This window comes from Callithrix jacchus, chromosome 8, assembly GCF_049354715.1.
Source record: "Callithrix jacchus isolate 240 chromosome 8, calJac240_pri, whole genome shotgun sequence".
NCBI lineage: Eukaryota > Metazoa > Chordata > Mammalia > Primates > Cebidae > Callithrix > Callithrix jacchus.
This window is the reverse complement of record NC_133509.1, coordinates 101,895,312-101,915,035: the sequence shown is the minus strand read 5'-3', so window position 1 is coordinate 101,915,035 and position 19,724 is coordinate 101,895,312. Positions and strand designations below refer to the sequence as shown.

General features: G+C 33.7%; 1 protein-coding gene across 50 annotated transcripts in view; it reads right to left on the bottom strand.

Annotated features, from left to right (window-relative positions):
* GPHN (gephyrin) overlaps positions 1 to 19,724 on the bottom strand; it is a 689,342-nt gene that overhangs the window by 235,041 nt on the left and 434,577 nt on the right. For all 50 annotated transcript variants that reach the window (XR_013521272.1, XM_078335184.1, XM_078335182.1 and 47 more), the window contains one exon: positions 7,946 to 8,080. Coding sequence is in view for 49 of the 50 variants with exons in the window: in XM_078335184.1 (XP_078191310.1) it covers positions 7,946 to 8,080 (135 nt within the window). In the remaining variant the exon portion in view is untranslated. The remainder of the gene's footprint in view (positions 1 to 7,945; positions 8,081 to 19,724) is intronic.

The window sequence follows — 19,724 nt, the reverse complement described above, 5'->3', positions numbered from 1 at the left end:
TGATTCTTTAAGTGTGGTCCACAAACCTATGAGGGTCCTGGAAACCCTTTCAGGGCTCTACAAAGTCTAAATTATTTTACTAATAGTACTAAGACATTATTTGTCTTTTTTTGCTGTGTGGACATTTGCATTGATGGTACAAAATCAATGGTGGATTGACATCTTAGTATAAATTAAGGCAGTAGATCCAAGTAGGATGAACAATCACTGTTCTATTCACTGCCATATACTATTTTTCTTTTTAAAAAAGCTAGTTTCATATATTGTCCTCAATGACATAGTAAATTTAATATTTACTATGTCCTCAATGTAATATTTGCATTTACATGATTAATTGTAATATTACATGACAATATTAATACATGTTAAATTTACTATTTAAAAATTAATTAATTAAAACTTGGCCCTTAAACGTGAAAAAATGGAAAGTATGAATAAAATGCTTCTGCATACCAAAGGATGGTGGTTGTCTCAAAGAAAAGCACTTACTTACACAATTGTTTGAGTTGTAAGCTGAATAGCTAGTTTTTAAACAGAATATCATTTTTACTTGAAAGAATAAAATAACTAATAAGTTATTATTCACACTTAGATGTTTGGTATATATTTTCTAAAAAATAAAGCCATTTCAATTCAAGAAAAACGATTTGTTGCTTTTTTGCCAGGGATACTATTTCTAGCTTCTTTTCCTTTTTTCTTTTTTTTTTTTTGAGACAGACTCTTGTTCTGTCACCCAGGCTGGAGTGCAGTATTACAATCTCGGCTCACTGAAACCTCCACCTTCCAGGTTCAAGTGATTCTCATGCCTCAGCCTCCCAAATAGCTGGGACTACAGGCACACATCACCACACCCAGCTATTTTTGCATTTTTAGTAGAGACAAGGTTTTCCTATGTTGGCCATGCTGGTCTCAAACTCCTGACCTCAAGTGACCTGTCTACTTTGGCCTCCCAAAGTGCTACAATTACAGGTGTGAGCCACTGTCCCTGGCCCAATTTCTAGCTTCTAGGCATAAATTAGAACTGTAGAAAATGTCTATGTGTCACTATGAGCTTAAGTGCTTCTGATACATCACAGACGTTTTTAGAGAAACTTGGTGGTTATGTTAATGAAGGTAATTTTTTGATATAACAAAACATGTCAACTTTTGGAAGAATTTATACTTTCCAAATGACCAATATATATGTTCCAAAATCATGCCTGGGTAAAAGATCCATTCAAAGTGCAAGACAGACAATGGATTATAAGGTATGAGTATGGAATGATCCTAGTCAGGGTTTTAGATTCCACATTTCAACTCACCTTTATTAAACCAACATTTGTAAATTTTTGGTATAGTCTCAAAGAATATTCTCAATTATTAAAAAATGTGAACAAAATAGTCCCTTTTTTCTAACTATATACCTGTAGGAGGCTTGATTTATTTATTCATATTCTTCAACCAAGACAACATATTACAACAGACTTAATATAAAAGCAAATGTCAGAATCCAGCTATTTTCTTTTAAGCGAGATATTAATAAAGAGAGATTATAAAAATGTAAAACAATGCTGTTTTCATATTTTTTGTTTTAGAAAATACATTTTTTCATAAAAATACGCTGTTTATGTTAACATGTAAAGGTTTTACTATTATAATTTTAAACAAATAATTAAGTAAATATTCAAAAACATCTGTTTTCATTCACCCACATAAACAGAAGTAATTTGGGGTCCTGAGACCAGTATGTTTGAGAACTGCTGGATCTAACTAATAATGCCGGGTATATTATTGTTCAACACCCCCTAGAAGAGGTAAACTTTCACAAAAGAAAACATGTTTTTTGCTCAGAGAATGTATTTTTGATCTCACTAATTCACTGGTTTCCAATCTTTTTGTTGTGTGTTGAATGTACATGTAGAATCTATTTCTATAATGTCATTAACAGCTGAAAAGATTGACATACCAATGTTGATATAATTTCAGCAAAAGTAAAGGAATTTGATGTCTAGTACAGTCTTATTGATTCTATTTAGGCTCTTAAAAATAGGAGAAAAATAATTTGTAGTCACCAGTTAGTGACTTGATTTAGGCTGAAATTATAGCCATTTTATGAGCTTCTCCAGAGACTTGGGAACCCAGGTTTAATGAATGACCCTGGTTTAAATAATCACCCTGGTGTTCACTAAGGAAAATAGTGACACTATGCAATAGTTTGTAAAAACTAAGAAAACACCCCAGAGAAAATATTATGCTGATATCAAATCAACAGTGTCAATTTTATAGGTAAAGGAACTCACACTGCCTTTCAGACTCACACATTAGAAACCTTCAGTTAAGAATATAGCTTATTCAGAGCAATCTACATTCTTTTGCTCAAAGGACAATAAGAGAAACCTATAAAAAAGTAATAATTACATATTTTGTTTGAATATAGTATTAGACATTAGCACATTAAAGGACTATACCCTTTATATAAAGATATTTCAATACATATATGTTTTAATTGTTGTATAAACTTCAGTTCAATTACATATTGATAGTATTTATATTTTCTTCCTAAGAGCAAAAGACCACAACTTGCTGTTTAGTCTAAGCACAAAATTCTTTGCTAACTTTTAAGGTACAGGGAAATATATGACTACAGACTAAACTCAAAATCAAACTTCAGACGTTTAGGGAATAAAAGGATAATAAAAGTACTCTTAAAAATATTCTCTATTTTAATAAAACCTAAAAGGAATGGTAAATTGATGGTAAATTAAAGTTTGAATCTTTTTTTTTGCTCTGATCACTATTTTCTACCTAAAGCTTCTTAACTCCTTCCTTCCTTTCCTCCCTCCCTCCCTCCTTCCCTCCCTCCCTCCCTCCCTCCCTTCCTCCCTCCCTTCCTTCCTTCCTTCCTTCTCCTCCCTTCCCTTCCCTTTCTTTCCTCCCTCCTTCCTTCCGTCTCTCCTCCCTTCCCTCCCTCCCTCCTTTTTTCCTTTCCTGTGCTCTGATCACTATTTTCTACCTTAAGCTTCTTGATTTCCTCCCTCCCTCCCTCCCTCCCTTCCTTCCTTCCTGATCTCAGCTCACTGCAACCTCTGCCTCCCATGTTCAAGCAATTCTCGCACCTCAGCCTCCTGAGATGCTGGGATTATATGCATGCGCCACCAAGCCTGGCTAAGTTTTTGTATTTTAGTAGAGATAGGGTTTTGCCATGATGGCCAGGCTGGTCTTGAACTCCTGTCATCAAGGAATCCACTGGCCTTAGCCTCCCAAAGTGCTAGGGTTATAGGCATGAGCCACTGTACCTGGCCTTGATTTCATTTCTAAATAGAGATGCTGCTGACCTTCATAATTGAAAATCAGCACTCATCTAAGTTGTAAATCATGCTCACTTTAAAAGATAATTTATCAATTATGAATTATTCTTTCAGCAAATTGTTTTTAGAAGACTACCAGTATTTTAACTTGTGTGTCTAGATATTGCCTATACTTCTTTAAATAGAATTTATGTACTATTTGACTTAAGTACTATTTAATTAGGACAATGAGAGTCAAATATTCCAACTTTGTTCTTGAAAGATACTTCACTGTCATAAAGCAAAAGGAGTGAAAATCACTCCTCATTTCAGTCAGATTTCATTAAAAGAAAATATGTAAGAGAGAAATGACTTTTCCCTATATATAATAAAATATTTCAGCAAATAAATTTGCTGGATAAAATGTAAGATATGAAGAATTATTTACAAAGGATAATACATGGTTATCTTTATTAGGTTGTGATGAGGTACAAAAAAAAAAAAACAAAAAACCAAGACCTGGAATAGTTTTACAGATTTTGTTCTCATTATTGCTAAAGAATCTTAAAGGATCAATGCATAATCCAGGATATTACAATATAGATATATTGCAGTATTTATTATAATATTATACTCTTATGGTTGTTGACCTAAATAAATGGATTAACACATGCAGATGGACAGGAGGTGTTTCAGCTTTTATGGCCCAATGATAAAAAGCCATAGAGAGAAAGACTGGAGCTGTTAGTTCTGAATCATAACTTGGTTATTTAACCCTTTGTGTTTTCACAAAGATTTGGTTAAGTGCTTCTGATAGCTATTTCCATAATATTATGTATTCTTGCTAATCAATTCTAGCACTTATTATACTTTAATTTTTAATTGTCTGATTTACCTATTTGTAAAAGTCGGAACAATGTCTACTTGCTCACTGTTGCTATTCTACTATAAGGCAAAGACTTATTTAATGAGTTAATAAACACTGTTGTAGAGACAAGGATGGCCAGTCAAATAATAGACACAAAACTCAGTAAAGTTAAGTAACTTGCTTAATTTAGTGTGGTTATGAGGCAGAGAAAAAAGAATTTTCATCTAGGTCTTCTATTATCAAGTCAAGTGCTCTTTCTAGTACTGATCATTCAAAACTATTGAATTTCTGATGTAGAAAAAATATGTTTGCACATACATTTCTGTGCATGACAAGTTGTGCGTGCCTAATTTGAAATGTAGAGGCCAGGCGCGGTGGCTCAAGTCTATAATCCCAGCACTTTGGGAGGCCAAGGTGGGTGGATCACAAGATCAAGAGGTTGAGACCATCCTGGTCAATATGGTGAAACCCCGTCTCTACCAAAAATACAAAAATTAGCTGGGCATGGTGGCTTGTGCCTGTAATCCCAGCTACTCAGGAGGCTGAGGCAGGAGAGTTGCTTGAACCCAGGAGGTGGAGGTTGCAGTGAGCCGAGATCGCGCCATTGCACTCCAGCCTGGGTAACAAGAGCGAAACTCCATCTCGAAAAAAGAAAAAAAGAAAGAAAGGAAAAAATGTAGAAAGGGGATTTCTATGGGATTTGGCTAACACTAATATGTACTAACTGATGCAGTAAAAACAAGAATTTCAAACTCAAATTGTATTTCCAATTTTGTGCTGGATATCACTCTTTGGTTGTCTCACATAAGCCTCAGATTAAACACATTCTCAATCAAGATGCATTACCCTCTTTTCTTTTATCCTCAAGACTTGCCATTTCTCTTTTATTCCTTAATATAGTTAATAACATTATCATCTACCCAATATCTCAAATTAGAAACCCCAAAATTGCTTTTTGACTTCTCTGTCCCAAATTTTTATGCTAAAAATTAAAGTAAATAATTCACCTAGAACAGAGCTAAGTGCTAAAATCTATGGCCTTGATATTCAACTTGTGGGGAAAGGCAAAAACTTCATTATTTTAAATAAAAAAAAACAGATATTTGAAATTGGCTTCTGAAATCACTCAATTAGAGTATTCATGTACTAATGAAAAGTTTTAGTTTAAAAATTCTTGATTGGTGTGATACCTGCCTTCAAAGTGAACATTATAATTCCTAAAACCTCCACACAGCACAAAAGATCATATTTGGTTTTCATTAATACTTCATGCCCCTGGTGAAATGTTAGGCTTTCTCTACTTACCCTAGCTAAATGAGGTTCCCTGCTATTATTTCCTGCCAACATAACATTTTCATTTCTTCTTAGCAGGTATTGCATTTCAATTATAATTATTAAATTAATGTGAAATTATAATTATTAGAGTTATTATCTATTTGTTTATTTTACACGTTGAGCATCCCTATCTGAAAATCTGAAATCTGAAACTTTTTGAGCACAAAGAAACGGCTCATTGGAGTATTCTGGATTTCAGATTAGGGATGTTCAACCTGCTTAAGTATCTGCAGATATTCCAAAATTCGAAAAAAAAAAAAATCTGAAATCTGAAACACTTCTGGTCCCAAGCATTTGGATTAGCAATACTCAGCCTGCAATATACAACTAAATTGTAAACTCCATGAAGACAGACAGTACATCTGTCACTGATATTAAAGCACTTACAAGAACACCTAGTTTAGATTCTCTTAGCAGTCTTATGACTTATGAGACCTTTCTTATTAGAAAGATTAACTTCACTTTCTTTCCTCCTTTATTTTAAAAATTTTATTTCCAGATTCCTAATTGGACTAGATTAACTCCTTTTAAAATATCAATATTCAAACTAGTTTCTTTTATCATATTAATATTCTAATTCAGCATTTAAACTTTATATTAAAAATTACACCAAAGTGATAATTTTATCTTTCAGGTATACATTCTAGTGTTGATACAAATTATCCAAAAGAATTATAATCTTATTCCTGACAAAGACATAATGGTTTTTTGAATTCATTGTCAATTTGAATATCTAAGTGTTAACCAAGAAAAAAATATCAAGAGAAGCCATTTGCTCTCTTAAAGTTCTGCAATAAGTGAATTAATTTAATGAATATTAACATTATTACATTATTATTTTTTAGAATTTTACTTTGGTAAATTTGGAAGTACCAAGTGATTTTAAAAATTGTATATTATATCCTCTGTCTAACTAAAATGTAATTACAAAGTTTTAAAAAGACTCAAGAATAACTATGTATAATTAAACTTAGCATAAAATATTTTTTAAAAAATACTTATGGTTTCAGTATATTATTAGGGAAAAAAAGAGAATGTGCCTTGAATAGTTCTGGATTCCCAACATTTAGGTATTAATATTCAGTGAACAAAACACCTTACAGTGAACTTAACTTTTAGTTTTAAATATTTTCCAGACTTTACAAGTGAGTTTAGCTGGTACAACTGGATTTTAATGCAGTCAAACTGTTAAGTTATTTTGTTTTAATAATTTAAAATACATAGATGAGATTTTTCCATCTGATTCAGGTTTTAAGAATTCCTTGTTTTCATTCATTTGAAAATGTAACTTATTGGCACCCAAATGGCATTAGCATATACTTAACGTCTACAATGTTCCGATGGTTTATCTTCATTGAAGATTTAGGGCCTCAGTTTTTTTAAATAATAAAATTAATATAAGTTATTTTTGACATATATCTAAAATAATGATATACAACAGAAACACTGGAAACAGTGTTGAGAAGATTATAACATGTAATGTAAAACAAACTGCACTATTCACATCAGAAACTGAGATCCCTTCTAGTCAAATAAAATTATGACATTCATAAAACTAATAGAAAAGATGGAATTGAGGAAGACAGCTATATAGGTACTGAAATTTGATGACAGAGAAAAAAACTATAATTTGAAAAATGAACTGTCAGATTCCCTAGAACAAATTTAGTGTCTAACATCATGTTTTATTACATAAGAAGGAATGTTACTGTTAATCTTTTGAGACCAATATTACATCCATCACATTGAGAACCTGAAAGCACAAATGGCTAACTTAATCAGGAAAGGAGCATTCTAGGAGAAAGCAGTCACAGCAGTAATAATGTCTGCTAGTTAATTTATCATATATACAAAGATGTGAGCAGTATATAAGTGTCTCATCCTTTCCCTACCCTACACAATTCAGTGACAGATTATTAAAAAAAAAAAAAGACTAAGAAACTTCTTCCCTCCCCCAAAGGTTGGCATTAAAACTTTCTTTCTAATAAATTTAGATTTGTTTGCAAATATTAGGCAGCAACATTCCAAGATGAATATGTTTGAAAAAATTTGGAATGATACTAGAGCAGGGAGCTACCCCAGCCTGTACAAGTTTAAAGAAATCCCTTTGGTAACATAATTTTGTTAATCTTGCTATTTACTGGCCAAAAATACATTAATCTTCAATGTAAACAAATAACCTTACATCTGTAATGATGGGTACACTAAAAAATAACAAATTTACAGCAAAGAAACAGGAGCTACAGAAAGAAATACCCTTAGCTGTAATGTAGGAGTAAGACATTTTGAATGAAATCTGTATTGTCCTAATATGACAATTTGTGACACAATGGGTGAGAACTATCTTATACTTTATTTGTTTCTCATAGTGTAATTTTGCATGCAATCCAACCTTGACAAGCAGAAGGAAATATTGGTTAGTTTTCCCAGATTTCTATAGAAGAGCAGGTGTAAGGTGCGAAGGAACTGTACTTACTTTTGGTGTTGGGCAGGAAGCTGTAGAGAGGCGAGATGTAGCCTGAGCACGAGGCGATTCTGAAGGAGTAGTGCTGAGGGAGGCTGTGTCTCGTGGGAGCACCTGAACACCACGAGAAATGATGGAGTCTGGAATCTGAACAAGGGGAACAACTAAGGTTTAATGTTCTGAAAATGCCAATGACATGTAGAATCAAGACCCCCCTTTTTTTTTAGCATTCTTTGTGGCTCAGCTCTGACATATTTACTGTCACTTACTGTTAGACATAAATGCATCCAACAGTTTGAGATAGAATAGAAACTTTCAGATTTAAAGTATTTATCCTGGCAAGTACCATTTCATAAAACTTTTTAAAATGAGAGGCAGTATAGTATTGTAGTTAGGAATAAGGGATTTGTCATTCATCCATATACTTGCTCTGCCCTTCAATAGTTTGAAATCTTGAGCAAGTTTTTTAATTCCTAGATATTTTCCATTTCCTTTTCAGATCAGTCTCCAACCCTTTTCACCCTCTCTGCTCTGAACTGACCTGTATGGATAGCATCAACAAATTATTTTCTGCCCCAGCTTCCAGCTGGGTTCACAGCCAGTGGAAGACACTGGCGGAAGTCTGAGTTGGGATATAGAAAGGTCTGGCATTTATTCTCCTAGCTCCCTCTCTACCAGGTCATCTTAAGTTGGCTGTGTCACTCAACTCAAGATCACAGCTCGTGTCAGACTGCCCTTCTTGCTTACAGTAGTTTCTCTAGATTCTAACAGCACTCTTCCCCTTGGCTCCATTAGGTAGGAGTATGAATGGTTCCCACTGTAACTAGTTCCAGGCATTCCATGATGTCTTTCCCTAAATTCTGTCCAAACTTTTGTACATCCTATAGGTTCTTTTTTGTTTTTGTTTTTGAGATGCAGTCTTAACTCTGTTGCCCTGGCTGGAATGCAGTGGCACAATCTCAGCTCACTGCAACCTCAGCCTCCAGGTTCATGTGATTCTCCTGTCTCAGCCTCCCTGAGTAGCTGGGACTACGGGCACACACCACCAAGCCTGGTTAATTGTTTGCATTTTTATTAGAGATGGGGTTTCACCATGTTAGCGAGGATGGTCTTGATCTCCTGATCTTGTGATCTGCCCACCTCGGCCTCCCAAAGTGCTGGGATTACAGATGTGAGCCACCGTGCCCAGCCCATCCTACAGGTTCTTATTCAACTCTTCTCAGTTACATATTTAAGCATGATATCTAACTTCTGCTAGGATCCTGATAGATATACCTTTTGAATTGCCACTTCCTTTATCTGAAAATTGATGATAACAATAGAATCTGCCTCGCTGGATTACTGTGAGGGCTAAGTAAGATAACATTATGTAAATTATCTAGCACTTTCAAGTAGTAAATATTTAATAAATGTTGGTTATTATTATAGTTATCAACATAGTAAAGACTGATGTAATTAAGTATCACTATTCTAAAAGTATATAAACAAAGACTAATACTGTAGATTATTTTTAACATTATTAATATATGTTGATTGTAAATTTGTTACTTTAGGCTTTGCATAACTTAGCTCATGTTCTGGGATACTAGTAATGGGCATAGGTCTTCTAAGAATGGGAACATGAAAACTTCCAAATTTTGTGCACAAGACTTCAAATATGACAAAATAATGAGCAATTAACATTTAATCAACAAATATCACTTACTATGCGAAGAGAGAAGCAGCCAGACTTTGTGACTAAAAGGTATTCCTAATATTATGCATCATTTCTTCCTCACAAAACTAACACTATTTCCATAGAGTCTCCTTTATTTAGTTTCTATACCAACATCCTTAATTCCAATGGTATTGCTATTATTTCAGTGGTTGAAATTTTATGTGATTTTATAAACGATATAACAATAAGTAGTATTAAAAGCAACAGGAATTCTGAGAAGCAAGACAATTCCATTGCTAGCATATTTGAGTACTGAATTTTGATCAGTATTTCCAAGAAATAAAGTCTAATTTTGAAGAGCTATTTGTTGTCACTTATCTAATTTAAAAGGCCATATACTGAAAGGTCAAATACTCATATTATACTTCATATGACATCATATCCCTCTCCTTCACAGCAATGACCATACTTATAGAGAGTATCACAACATTTATATGTGTGATACTTTGATCAATGTCTATCTCCCACATTAAAATACAGTCATGATGCAACTGTGTTGTGCTCTATTGTATGTACAGCATCTAGTGAAGCAACTGCACAAATAATGTCTGTGTGATATGTATCTTCAGACTTATACACATAATTGCATATATACACTACATATCTCTATGTATATATATATATATGTGTAAACTGAAATCAGGATATTTGAGGGAAAAGATAAGTTTAAATTTTGTGATTAGTTACTTTTGGGCTACTGGTCTTGAGCTACTTGATGAGGTATATGGGTCTGGAACACAGGAAAAAATTAGGACACATAAGTTGGGAATTACCAATGGAGGTAGTAATTTGAATCATTCAAGTGTGTCAGATCATCTATGGAGAATATGCAAAAGAACAAAAAACAGTGTTTGAAAATCTGAGGTAACATTCATATCAAGGGGTTAACAAAAGAAAATGAATGGAAAGAAGATGTCTAAATGGGGTAACCATATATCCTATTTTTCCTTGAACAATCTGGGTTTATACCAATTATGCTGGCTTAATTATTAATCAGCACCTCTTTTCATTTTCAAAAGCATTCTGGTTTGGAAGATAATTATTTGGTGTTCCTATCATAAGAAACTATTAGAGAAAAAGAGGAAAATCGAGATGGGTAGATATCAAAGGAATGGGGGAAAATCAAATATGAGAGATAGGAATAGAGAGAGAGCTGAAAAGAAGCCATTACATCCAGTTAATAAAGAAATCGCTAGTAAAGAAAGTAAAAAGGGTAGATACAAATTAAGGAATTGAGTAGGCATGATAAAGCAAAGTAAATTGTGGGTAAAAGAGACAGATATTTATTACTACTTTTTTTTTGATGCTTGCAGGAGAGGCTTACTAATGAGAATAAGGGGAGTAAAAGTGGTAAAGATAGCTTTAGGAGAATAGTAAAATTCTTTAAAAAATGCATTGATGAATGAAAATGAAGGATAAGGCAAAGGAATTTTCAATTACCATTGTGGATCCAGTTAATATCAGTAAACATAAATTTGCAATTTCATTTACATAGTTTAGAAACAAATCCTCATCCCCCCATCGTAAAAGAAAAAACAAAACAAAAACAACTGCCTATGCTAGAGATACAGACTTGGAAATTATTGCTGAGATATAGTTGTTGAAGTTACAGTAATAAACAAGATCCTAAAGATGAAGACCATATAAGAATAATATGTCAAGACAGAAACTAGAAAAAGGGGGAAGAATTAGACACTGAAGAACAAGATGGTAGTGATTAGTTACCTGAGAGAATTCTATTTTGTTATTTGATAAAGACAGAACCTGATTACAAGGGGTCAAGAAAAAAACTGGAGGTAAGGAAAAGGAGTCAGTGAATATAGATTACTGTGTTGAAGACAACTGCATTGTTTTCATTTTGAAGACATTATGAAAAATGCCACTAAGAACCTATGGGTGTTATGATACACATGTGAGTAAAATTCTGGGAGAGATATATATACACATACACATTCAGGAATAGAATTGCTGGTTATAGGTTATGAATACCTTCTTTTAAAGATTTCTAAGTTGGTTAAGCAATCTATACATCTATCCCCAAAGAACAGTAACAGTTTCTCTTATTCTATGACTTAATTCTACCTAGCACTTTCGGCATTATTCATTTTAAAACATTTGGTGGGTGTGTAAAATATGGCATTGTGGTTTTATCTTCCCTTTCTCTGATTCTTAGTTAGAGTGAACACCTTTTCATACATTTGTCAGCCATTTAGGTTTTCTCTCTTGTGAAGTCCCTGTTCAAATCTTCTGCCCATTTATTCCCCTAATTTCATTGTTCTTTTCTTACTAAATTGTTAGATTTCAGTATTTATTCTGGATAACTAGTCTTTTGTCAGTTGTATATGGTGTATCTATTCCTACTCTGTAGCTTGTCTTTTACCTTAATCACGTTCATTGATGAACGAAATGTTTAATTTTAATGTAGCTAAATATATCAATATTTTCCTTTATGGTTAGTGGTTTTTGTATCTTAAAAGGAATCCTTCCTGAGTGACATCAGTGAAAACAGCAGAGTAGAGAAATCCAAAATCCCATCACTCTACTAAAGCAGAAAAAAAATTGGCAAAAACAGCCAGAATAAACTTTACCAGAACTCTGAAAATGAATAAAATGTTTACAACCAGGTGAACGGTTAGTCAAGAAAAACAAACCAAAAAGGTGGCCTTGAAGACAACAGCCCACGCTCCCAATACACGTCTGTAGTACCAGATGGAAAACAAACCTTATATGAAAAGAATTGCATTTTTTTTGTTTTGAAATATCTTATGACTTATTGAAGGACACATTCAAAGGGCTTGCCTTTATTTCACTTAACTCAGAATACTCCCAGGGTTGAGGCAGCTACTCCTTGGGTAGTGTTTGTCCAATTATTAAAAGGCAAATGCATTAGACACTGTCATCTGGGCATGGGAAAATAGGACAAACAACAGATAAAGTGAAAACCTGGGAGTGAAGGCTATGAAATGAGGTACTTTCAGGCATAAGGACTCTGAAAAGCTCTCACATATTCTTTGGACTCTAAAAGGTCAGGTTTTCCCAGGGCTAGGCACATCCTCAGAAAAGATCTAAGGCTCTATACTAGCAGGAAATGTAAGCTAATGCAGAGTTGTAAATTGCCTGGCTGAGTGTTGAAGTATGACCTAATATATAAAAAGAGCTCATCTACAAAAAATGGAAGATTTTCTCTGATTTTTTGTTTTGTTTTTATTATTGTTAATTTTTTGGTTCCAGGCATTTAAGGAAATACCTGTCAAATCACTAGTTGACAACTAATGAAACAACAGAAACTTCAGAGGTTATGCACAGCAAAGGAAATACAAGCTTGACAAAGGTATTTCAAAAAACAAACTAAACAAACAGCTACTGCTGCTAAACAAGCCACAACAAAAAGCCCCAAGAAGAGGGGAGAATCTAATTTCCAGAGTTGCCACATATAATATTTAAATGTCAATTTTTCAACAAAAAATTATGAAGCATGCAAAGAAATAAGAAAGTATAACCTGTACACAGGAAAATTAAAAAAAAGAAAAAATAAATAAACAGAAACTGTCTCTGAGAAACTCGGACACTGAGCTGACTAAACAAAGATTTTAAATTAGCTATTTTAATAAAGTTTAGCTCAAAGAGCTAAAGGAAACTATAAACAAAAAACTAAAGAAAGCACAAGAATGATGCCTCACTAACAGGCAGTATCAACAAAAAGATGAATATCATAATAAGAAACAAAATAGAAATTCTAATATTGAAAATTACAATGGAAATGAAAAATTCACTAGTTGGACTCAACAGCAGATTTCAGCAGGTGGAAGAAAGAATTAGTGAAGTTGAAAATAAGGTGATTGAGATTACCTAGTATGAGGATCAGAAAGAAAATAAATGAAGGAAAAAAACAACATGACTTAAGCAACCTGTGGAATACCATCAAGTGTACTGAGATATGATTCATGGTGGTCCCAGAAGGAGAGGAAAGAAGCAAAAGATAATTTGAGGAAACAATTCCTGAAAACTTCAGAAATTTGATGAAAGACATGAATGCACACAAGAAGTTCAACACTCGCAAGCAAGATAAACTAAAAAAGACTGACACCGTAACCAAACTGTTGAAAGTGACAAAGACAAAGAAAAAAATCTGATCCTCATTAAGATTTACAGCTGATTTCTCAATAGAAACCATGACAGTAAGAAAGCAGTGGAATGACAGGGTCAAAATATTGAAAGATGAAAAATCTGTCAACCAAGAATTCTATACTGATAAAAACTATACTTCAAAAATGAAGAAAAATTACGATATTCCAAGATGAAAAAAAAGCTCAGTGAGTTTATTGCTAGCAGATCTGTCCTACAAAAAATCCTAACCCCAGCAACACTGGAGGCTAAAGTAGGAGATTTGTCTGAACCTGGAAAGCAGAGGTTGAAGTGAGCCAAGATGGTGCCACTGCACTCCAGCCTAGGAGACAGAGTGATACTCCATCACAAAAAAAAGAAAAGTAAAGAAAGAAATTTGGGGAATTTACAAATATGTGGAAATTAAACATCTTTTAAAATAACCAATGATTTAAAGAAGAAATCACAAGGGAAATAAGACAATTATTTGAGATAAATGAAAATGAAAATATAACAGGAAAATTCATGGATGCAGACAAACAGTGCTCAGAGGGAAATTTATAGCTATTAACATCTACTTTTAAAAAGATGAAAAATTTCATATCAATACACTAATCTTCCACCTTAAGAAACTATAAAATAAAGTGTAAACTAAACCCTAAGCAAACAAAAGAAAGTAATAAGAATTATAGTGGAGATAAATAAAATAGAGAACACAAAAGCATTGAAAGAATCAACAAAACCAAAGTTGGTCCTTTAAATATCAGCGAAATTAACATATCTTTAAGTAGGCTGACAAAAAGAGGAAAAGAGTCAAATTACTAAAATCAGGAATGACAGTAGGAACATTGCTAGTGATCTTACAGAAATGAAATTATTATCAGATGATTATTTTATAATCATTAAATTCTATGAACTGTATGAAAACAAACTGCATGACCTAGATAAGACAGAAAAATACTTAGAAACACAGACACTACCAAAACCAACTCAAGAAAAAACAGAAAATCCGAACAGAAGTACTAAAAAGGTTGAATGAGTACATAAAAATACTTTCAACAAGGAAAAGCCCAGGACCAGATGGCCTCATTAAGGAGTTCTATTAAATGTTTAAGAAGAATTTAAAAAAATTCTTTACCAACTCTTCCACAAAATACAAGAGGAGGGAATACTTCCTAATTCATTTTAAGTGGCCAGTATTACCCTGACACTAAAGACAATAAAATCATAAGAACAAAAAAAATACAGGCCTTTATGAATATAGATGCAACAATCCTTAATAAAATACTAGGAAACAAAAACAAATAGTATACTAAAAGAATTATACATTAAGACTAGGTAAGATTTATTCCAAAAATGTAAGAGTGGCTCAACATAAGATAATAAATCAATGAAATACACCATGTTAATAAAGAGGAAAAGAAACCTCACAAATGATCATGTCCATTAATGTAGAACAAACATTTGATGAAATACCCTTTCATGATACAACACTCAGAAAACTAGGAATATGAGGCAACTTACTAAATTTGATAGAGGGATCTATAAAAACCCATAGCTAACATCCTCCTTAATAATGAGAGACTGAAAACTTACCCCTAAGTTCAGGAAAAAGGATGTCTGCTCAGGCCACTTCTACTCAACATTGTACTGAAAGTTCCAGCCAGGGTAATTAGGCAAGAAATAAAAATAAAAGGCTTCAAATTGGAAAAGAAGTAGAACTATATTAACAGATGATATGAATATATATTATATATATTATATATTATTTAGAAATATATTTTATATATATTCCCAAAACATCCACCTAAAGAAAAAGTAGAGCTAATATATTAAGCCAAGTTGTAGAATACATGAAGAACATATAAAAATCCCTTGCATTTCTATATACCAATACAGAAACCATTCAAAAATAAAATTAAGAAAACAATTCCATTTACAATAGCATTAAAGAAAACAAAATAGGCAGAGTACATTTAACCAAAGAGGAAACCTGTATATAAAAAATTACAAAACATTGCTGAAAGAAATTAAAGATGGAAATAAACAGAAAGACATATATGTTAATGGAATACAGTATTTAATATTGTTAAGATGGTAATATTGTCCAAAGCTATCTACAGATTCAGTGCAATCCCTGCCAAATCCCACTGGTGTGTTTTACAGAAATAGAAAAACCTATCTTGAAATTCATATGGAGTCTCAAGGGAACCTAATAGCTAAAACAATCTTGAAAAAAACAAAGAAAGTTGGAGGATGCATAATTCCTTCCTTCCTTCCTTCCTCCCTCCCTCCCTCCCTCCCTCCCTCCCTCCCTCTCTCTCTTTCTTTCAGATGGAGTTTTGCTCTTGCTGCCCAGGCCAGAGTGCAATGGCATGATCTTAGCTCACTGTAACCTCCACCTCCTGGGTTCAAGTGATTTTCCTGCCTCTGCCTCCCAAGTAGCTGTGATTAAAGGCAACCACTAAAATCCCTGGCTAATTTTTTTCTATTTTTAGTAGAAACAGGGTTTCACCATTTTGGCCAGGATAGTCTCAAACTCCCAACCTCAGCCTGACCTCAAACTCCTGATCTGCCTGCCTTGGCCTCCCAAAGTGCTAGGATTATAGGTGTGGGTCACTGTGCCTGGTCAATTCCTGCTTTCTAAACTTGTTTCAAAGTTATGTAATCAAAACAGTGTGGTATCGGGATAGGGCAAACATAGGTCAATGGAATACAATTGAGGGTCCAGAAATAAGCACTCTTACCTTTATACTTAACTGATTTGAGACTTTCCTTTATACTTAACGGCTTTGAGACAAGAGTGCCAAGGCAATTAATGGGGAAAAATAGTCTTTCAATAAAATATGCTGGAACAATTCCATATCCATATGCAAAAACATGAAGTTGAAGCCTTGCCTTACATCATAAACAAAAATTAAGTCAAAATGGATCAAATGCCTAATTGTATTATAAGAGCACAACTGTAAAATTCTAGGAAGAAAACATAAAGGTAAATCTTCATAACTTTGATGATAAATTTTTAGATATGACAACAAAAGTACAAGCAACAACAGAAAAATTAGATTAATCAGACTTCATTAAACTTAAAAACTTTTGTGCAAAAGGCATTATCAAGACATTGAAAAGATGAAAGGGAGAAAATTTTAATTAATTAATTAATTAAAATTAATTTGCAAATAATATCTCTGATAGAGTCCAGTATCCAGAACATATATAAAAAACTCTTACAACTCAATAATAAAAAGACAAACAAGCAACTTGGAAATAGGCAAAATACTTGAATAAACATTTTTCCAAAGAAGATATTCAAATCATCAACAAGTATATGAATAGATGTTCAGTATCCTTAGTCATTAGGGAAATGCAAATCAAAACCACAATGAGATGCCATTTCACACCTATTCAGGTGATAAGAAATAAGAAAAACAGAAGGCTGTACACGGTAGTTCACACCTGTAATCCCAGCACTTTCGGAAGCCAAGGCGGGCAGATCACAAGGTCAGGAGTTCAAGACCAGCCTGGCCAACATAGTGAAACCTAGTCTCTATTAAAAATACAAAAAATAGTCCGGGTGTAGTGGCAGGCACCTGTAATCCTAGCTACTCGGGAGGCTGAGGCAGGAGAATCTCTTGAACCTAGGAGGCAGAGGTTGCAGCGACGAGATTATGCCACTACACACCAGCCCAGGCAAAAGTTTAAGACCCTGTCTCAACAAAAAAAGAAAAATAGCAAATGTTGGCAGGAATATAGAGAAACTAGAACCCTCATACATTGCTGTTGGGTATGTAAATTTACACAGCTCTGTGGATAATAGTTTGACACTTCCTTAAAAGGTTAACACAGAATTATCATATGACAACAAATTCTACTCCTAAGTGTATATTCAAGAGAAGGGAAAACAGGTGTTCAAATAAAAACATACATGAATATGCATAACACCATTATTTTAATAATCAAAAAGTACATACAACCCAAATGACCATCACTTTGCTCTTTTACTTGTTCAATACCATCTTGGTTGTTTTTTTGCCCTTTGCAATTCTATCTATACAAATTTTACAAGCAGCTTGCAAGTTTCTTTATCCTTTTCTTAATTAAACACACATATGCCACTTAAAAACTGCACTTTGGGAGGTCGAGGCAGGTGGATCACCTGAGGTCAGGAGTTTGAGACCAGCCTGGCCAACATGATGAAACCCTGTCTCTACAAAAATATACAAAAAATTAGCCAGGCGTGGTGGCGAGCACCTGTAATCCCAGCTACTCATGAGGCTGAGGCAGGAGAATTGCTTGAACCCAGCAGGTGGAGGTTGCAGTGAGCCAAGACTGTGTTACTGCACTCCAGCCTGGGAAACAAGAGCGAAACTCTGTAGTTCCTATGTTTAAACAGAAAACTTTTGAAGGATACCCTTTAAAATGATAAAAATGTTTACTTCTAGGGGAGTGTGAAGTTAAATGAAAATGGATTAGAAGGTGGTTCAAAAAGGATATTCATCTTATCTATGTTTCATGTTCTTTTTTTAATGAGGGTATGTTCAGGTGTTAGTTGCCTAATTAAAACATTTCAGTAATGAAAACCATGGTGGGGGGCTGTTTCAGAAAAGAAGTAGCCAACATAGTCAACAACTAGGGAGAAATAAAGAATGAATACAATGTTTTGTACATGGATAATATCCAATAATAAGGAAGTAGAAGCAGTCACTAACTGAGAATTACAAGCAGTTTTTTGAAATAGAAGGACAGAACAAAGTATTAATTCAGGAAAATTGTTTTATATAGAAAGGAAAAGTATTTAGCCTTGATGACTTTTAATATAACAAGAGGGGAAGAAAATAGGGGAAACTGAGTCAAGAACAAAGGTTTGAAAATTGCAATTTGGCAATGTATGTAAGGCTGTCATAAAAGAGATGAATCAAAGGTTTGCTATGGAGTACTGCGGATCTACCTAGAGTAAGTAGAATTTGTAGTGAGTTAAATCAGCACAAATGAGAAGGAAAAATGCCAAATCACTCACAAAAGAAATAACATTCCTACTTTTAGAGAACTAATCTGTAACTCTACTATCTTATCCATCCAACTCATAGCATGGAGAAAACAATTTGCCCCAGATGAACTCAAACTTTTTTTAGATATGCAATGTAATTTTGACAGTGAATTATTAAACAATAGAATTTTCCTTATTAAGGAAAACTGTAATGGGAACAAATAACTTTCCTAGGACCTGTGCTGATTTTTTATCTATGTTGTTTTTTTTTCTGTCCTAAAGCTAATTTCACTGGTTGGGCAGAAACTTATAAAAGAAAAAATGGAGAGTTATATTATAAAAATCAGAATACACAGCCAAAATATTTTTTCTCCGTTTCAACTCTGTAGTCCTTTGAAATGCCAGTGTGAATGCCAATAAAGTAAACATACAAATTTACATTTGAGGCCAAGAAAATTCATAAATGAGCACACATTTTCTCTTCTAATAATTATTTTTGTCACTTAAAATTTTATTTTGAAGAAAAATTAAAACTTGCAAGGCTGTACAATAGAAATTCTGTTATTTGATTTTAATATTGGGTAGTTAGTGAGCAAATGTATAATAATTGAAGCGAGTCTCCCAAAGCAACCATTTACAAAGGAGTACAGTTTCAACAGCCACAATTTGTCACTCTTTATGGTGGAGGTTTTGGATCCCTTGATCAGCTTGGTGGCCAACTCCAAAATGTGCACCTTTTCCTTCCAACTTCTCTTTTTAGAGATTAAAGTATGCTGCGCTTTCTAGAAATCCTATTTGACATCCAGGTGTGTGACACAGCAACTGAACTAACAATAAAAATTGCAGGCTGGGCATCTGAGACCAGCCAGCTCGAGGACCAGCCTAAGCAACATGGTGAAAGCCTGTCTCTACTAAAAGTACAAAAATTAGGCGGGTGTGGTGGCATGTGTCTGTACTCTCAGCTACTCGGGAGGTTAATGCAA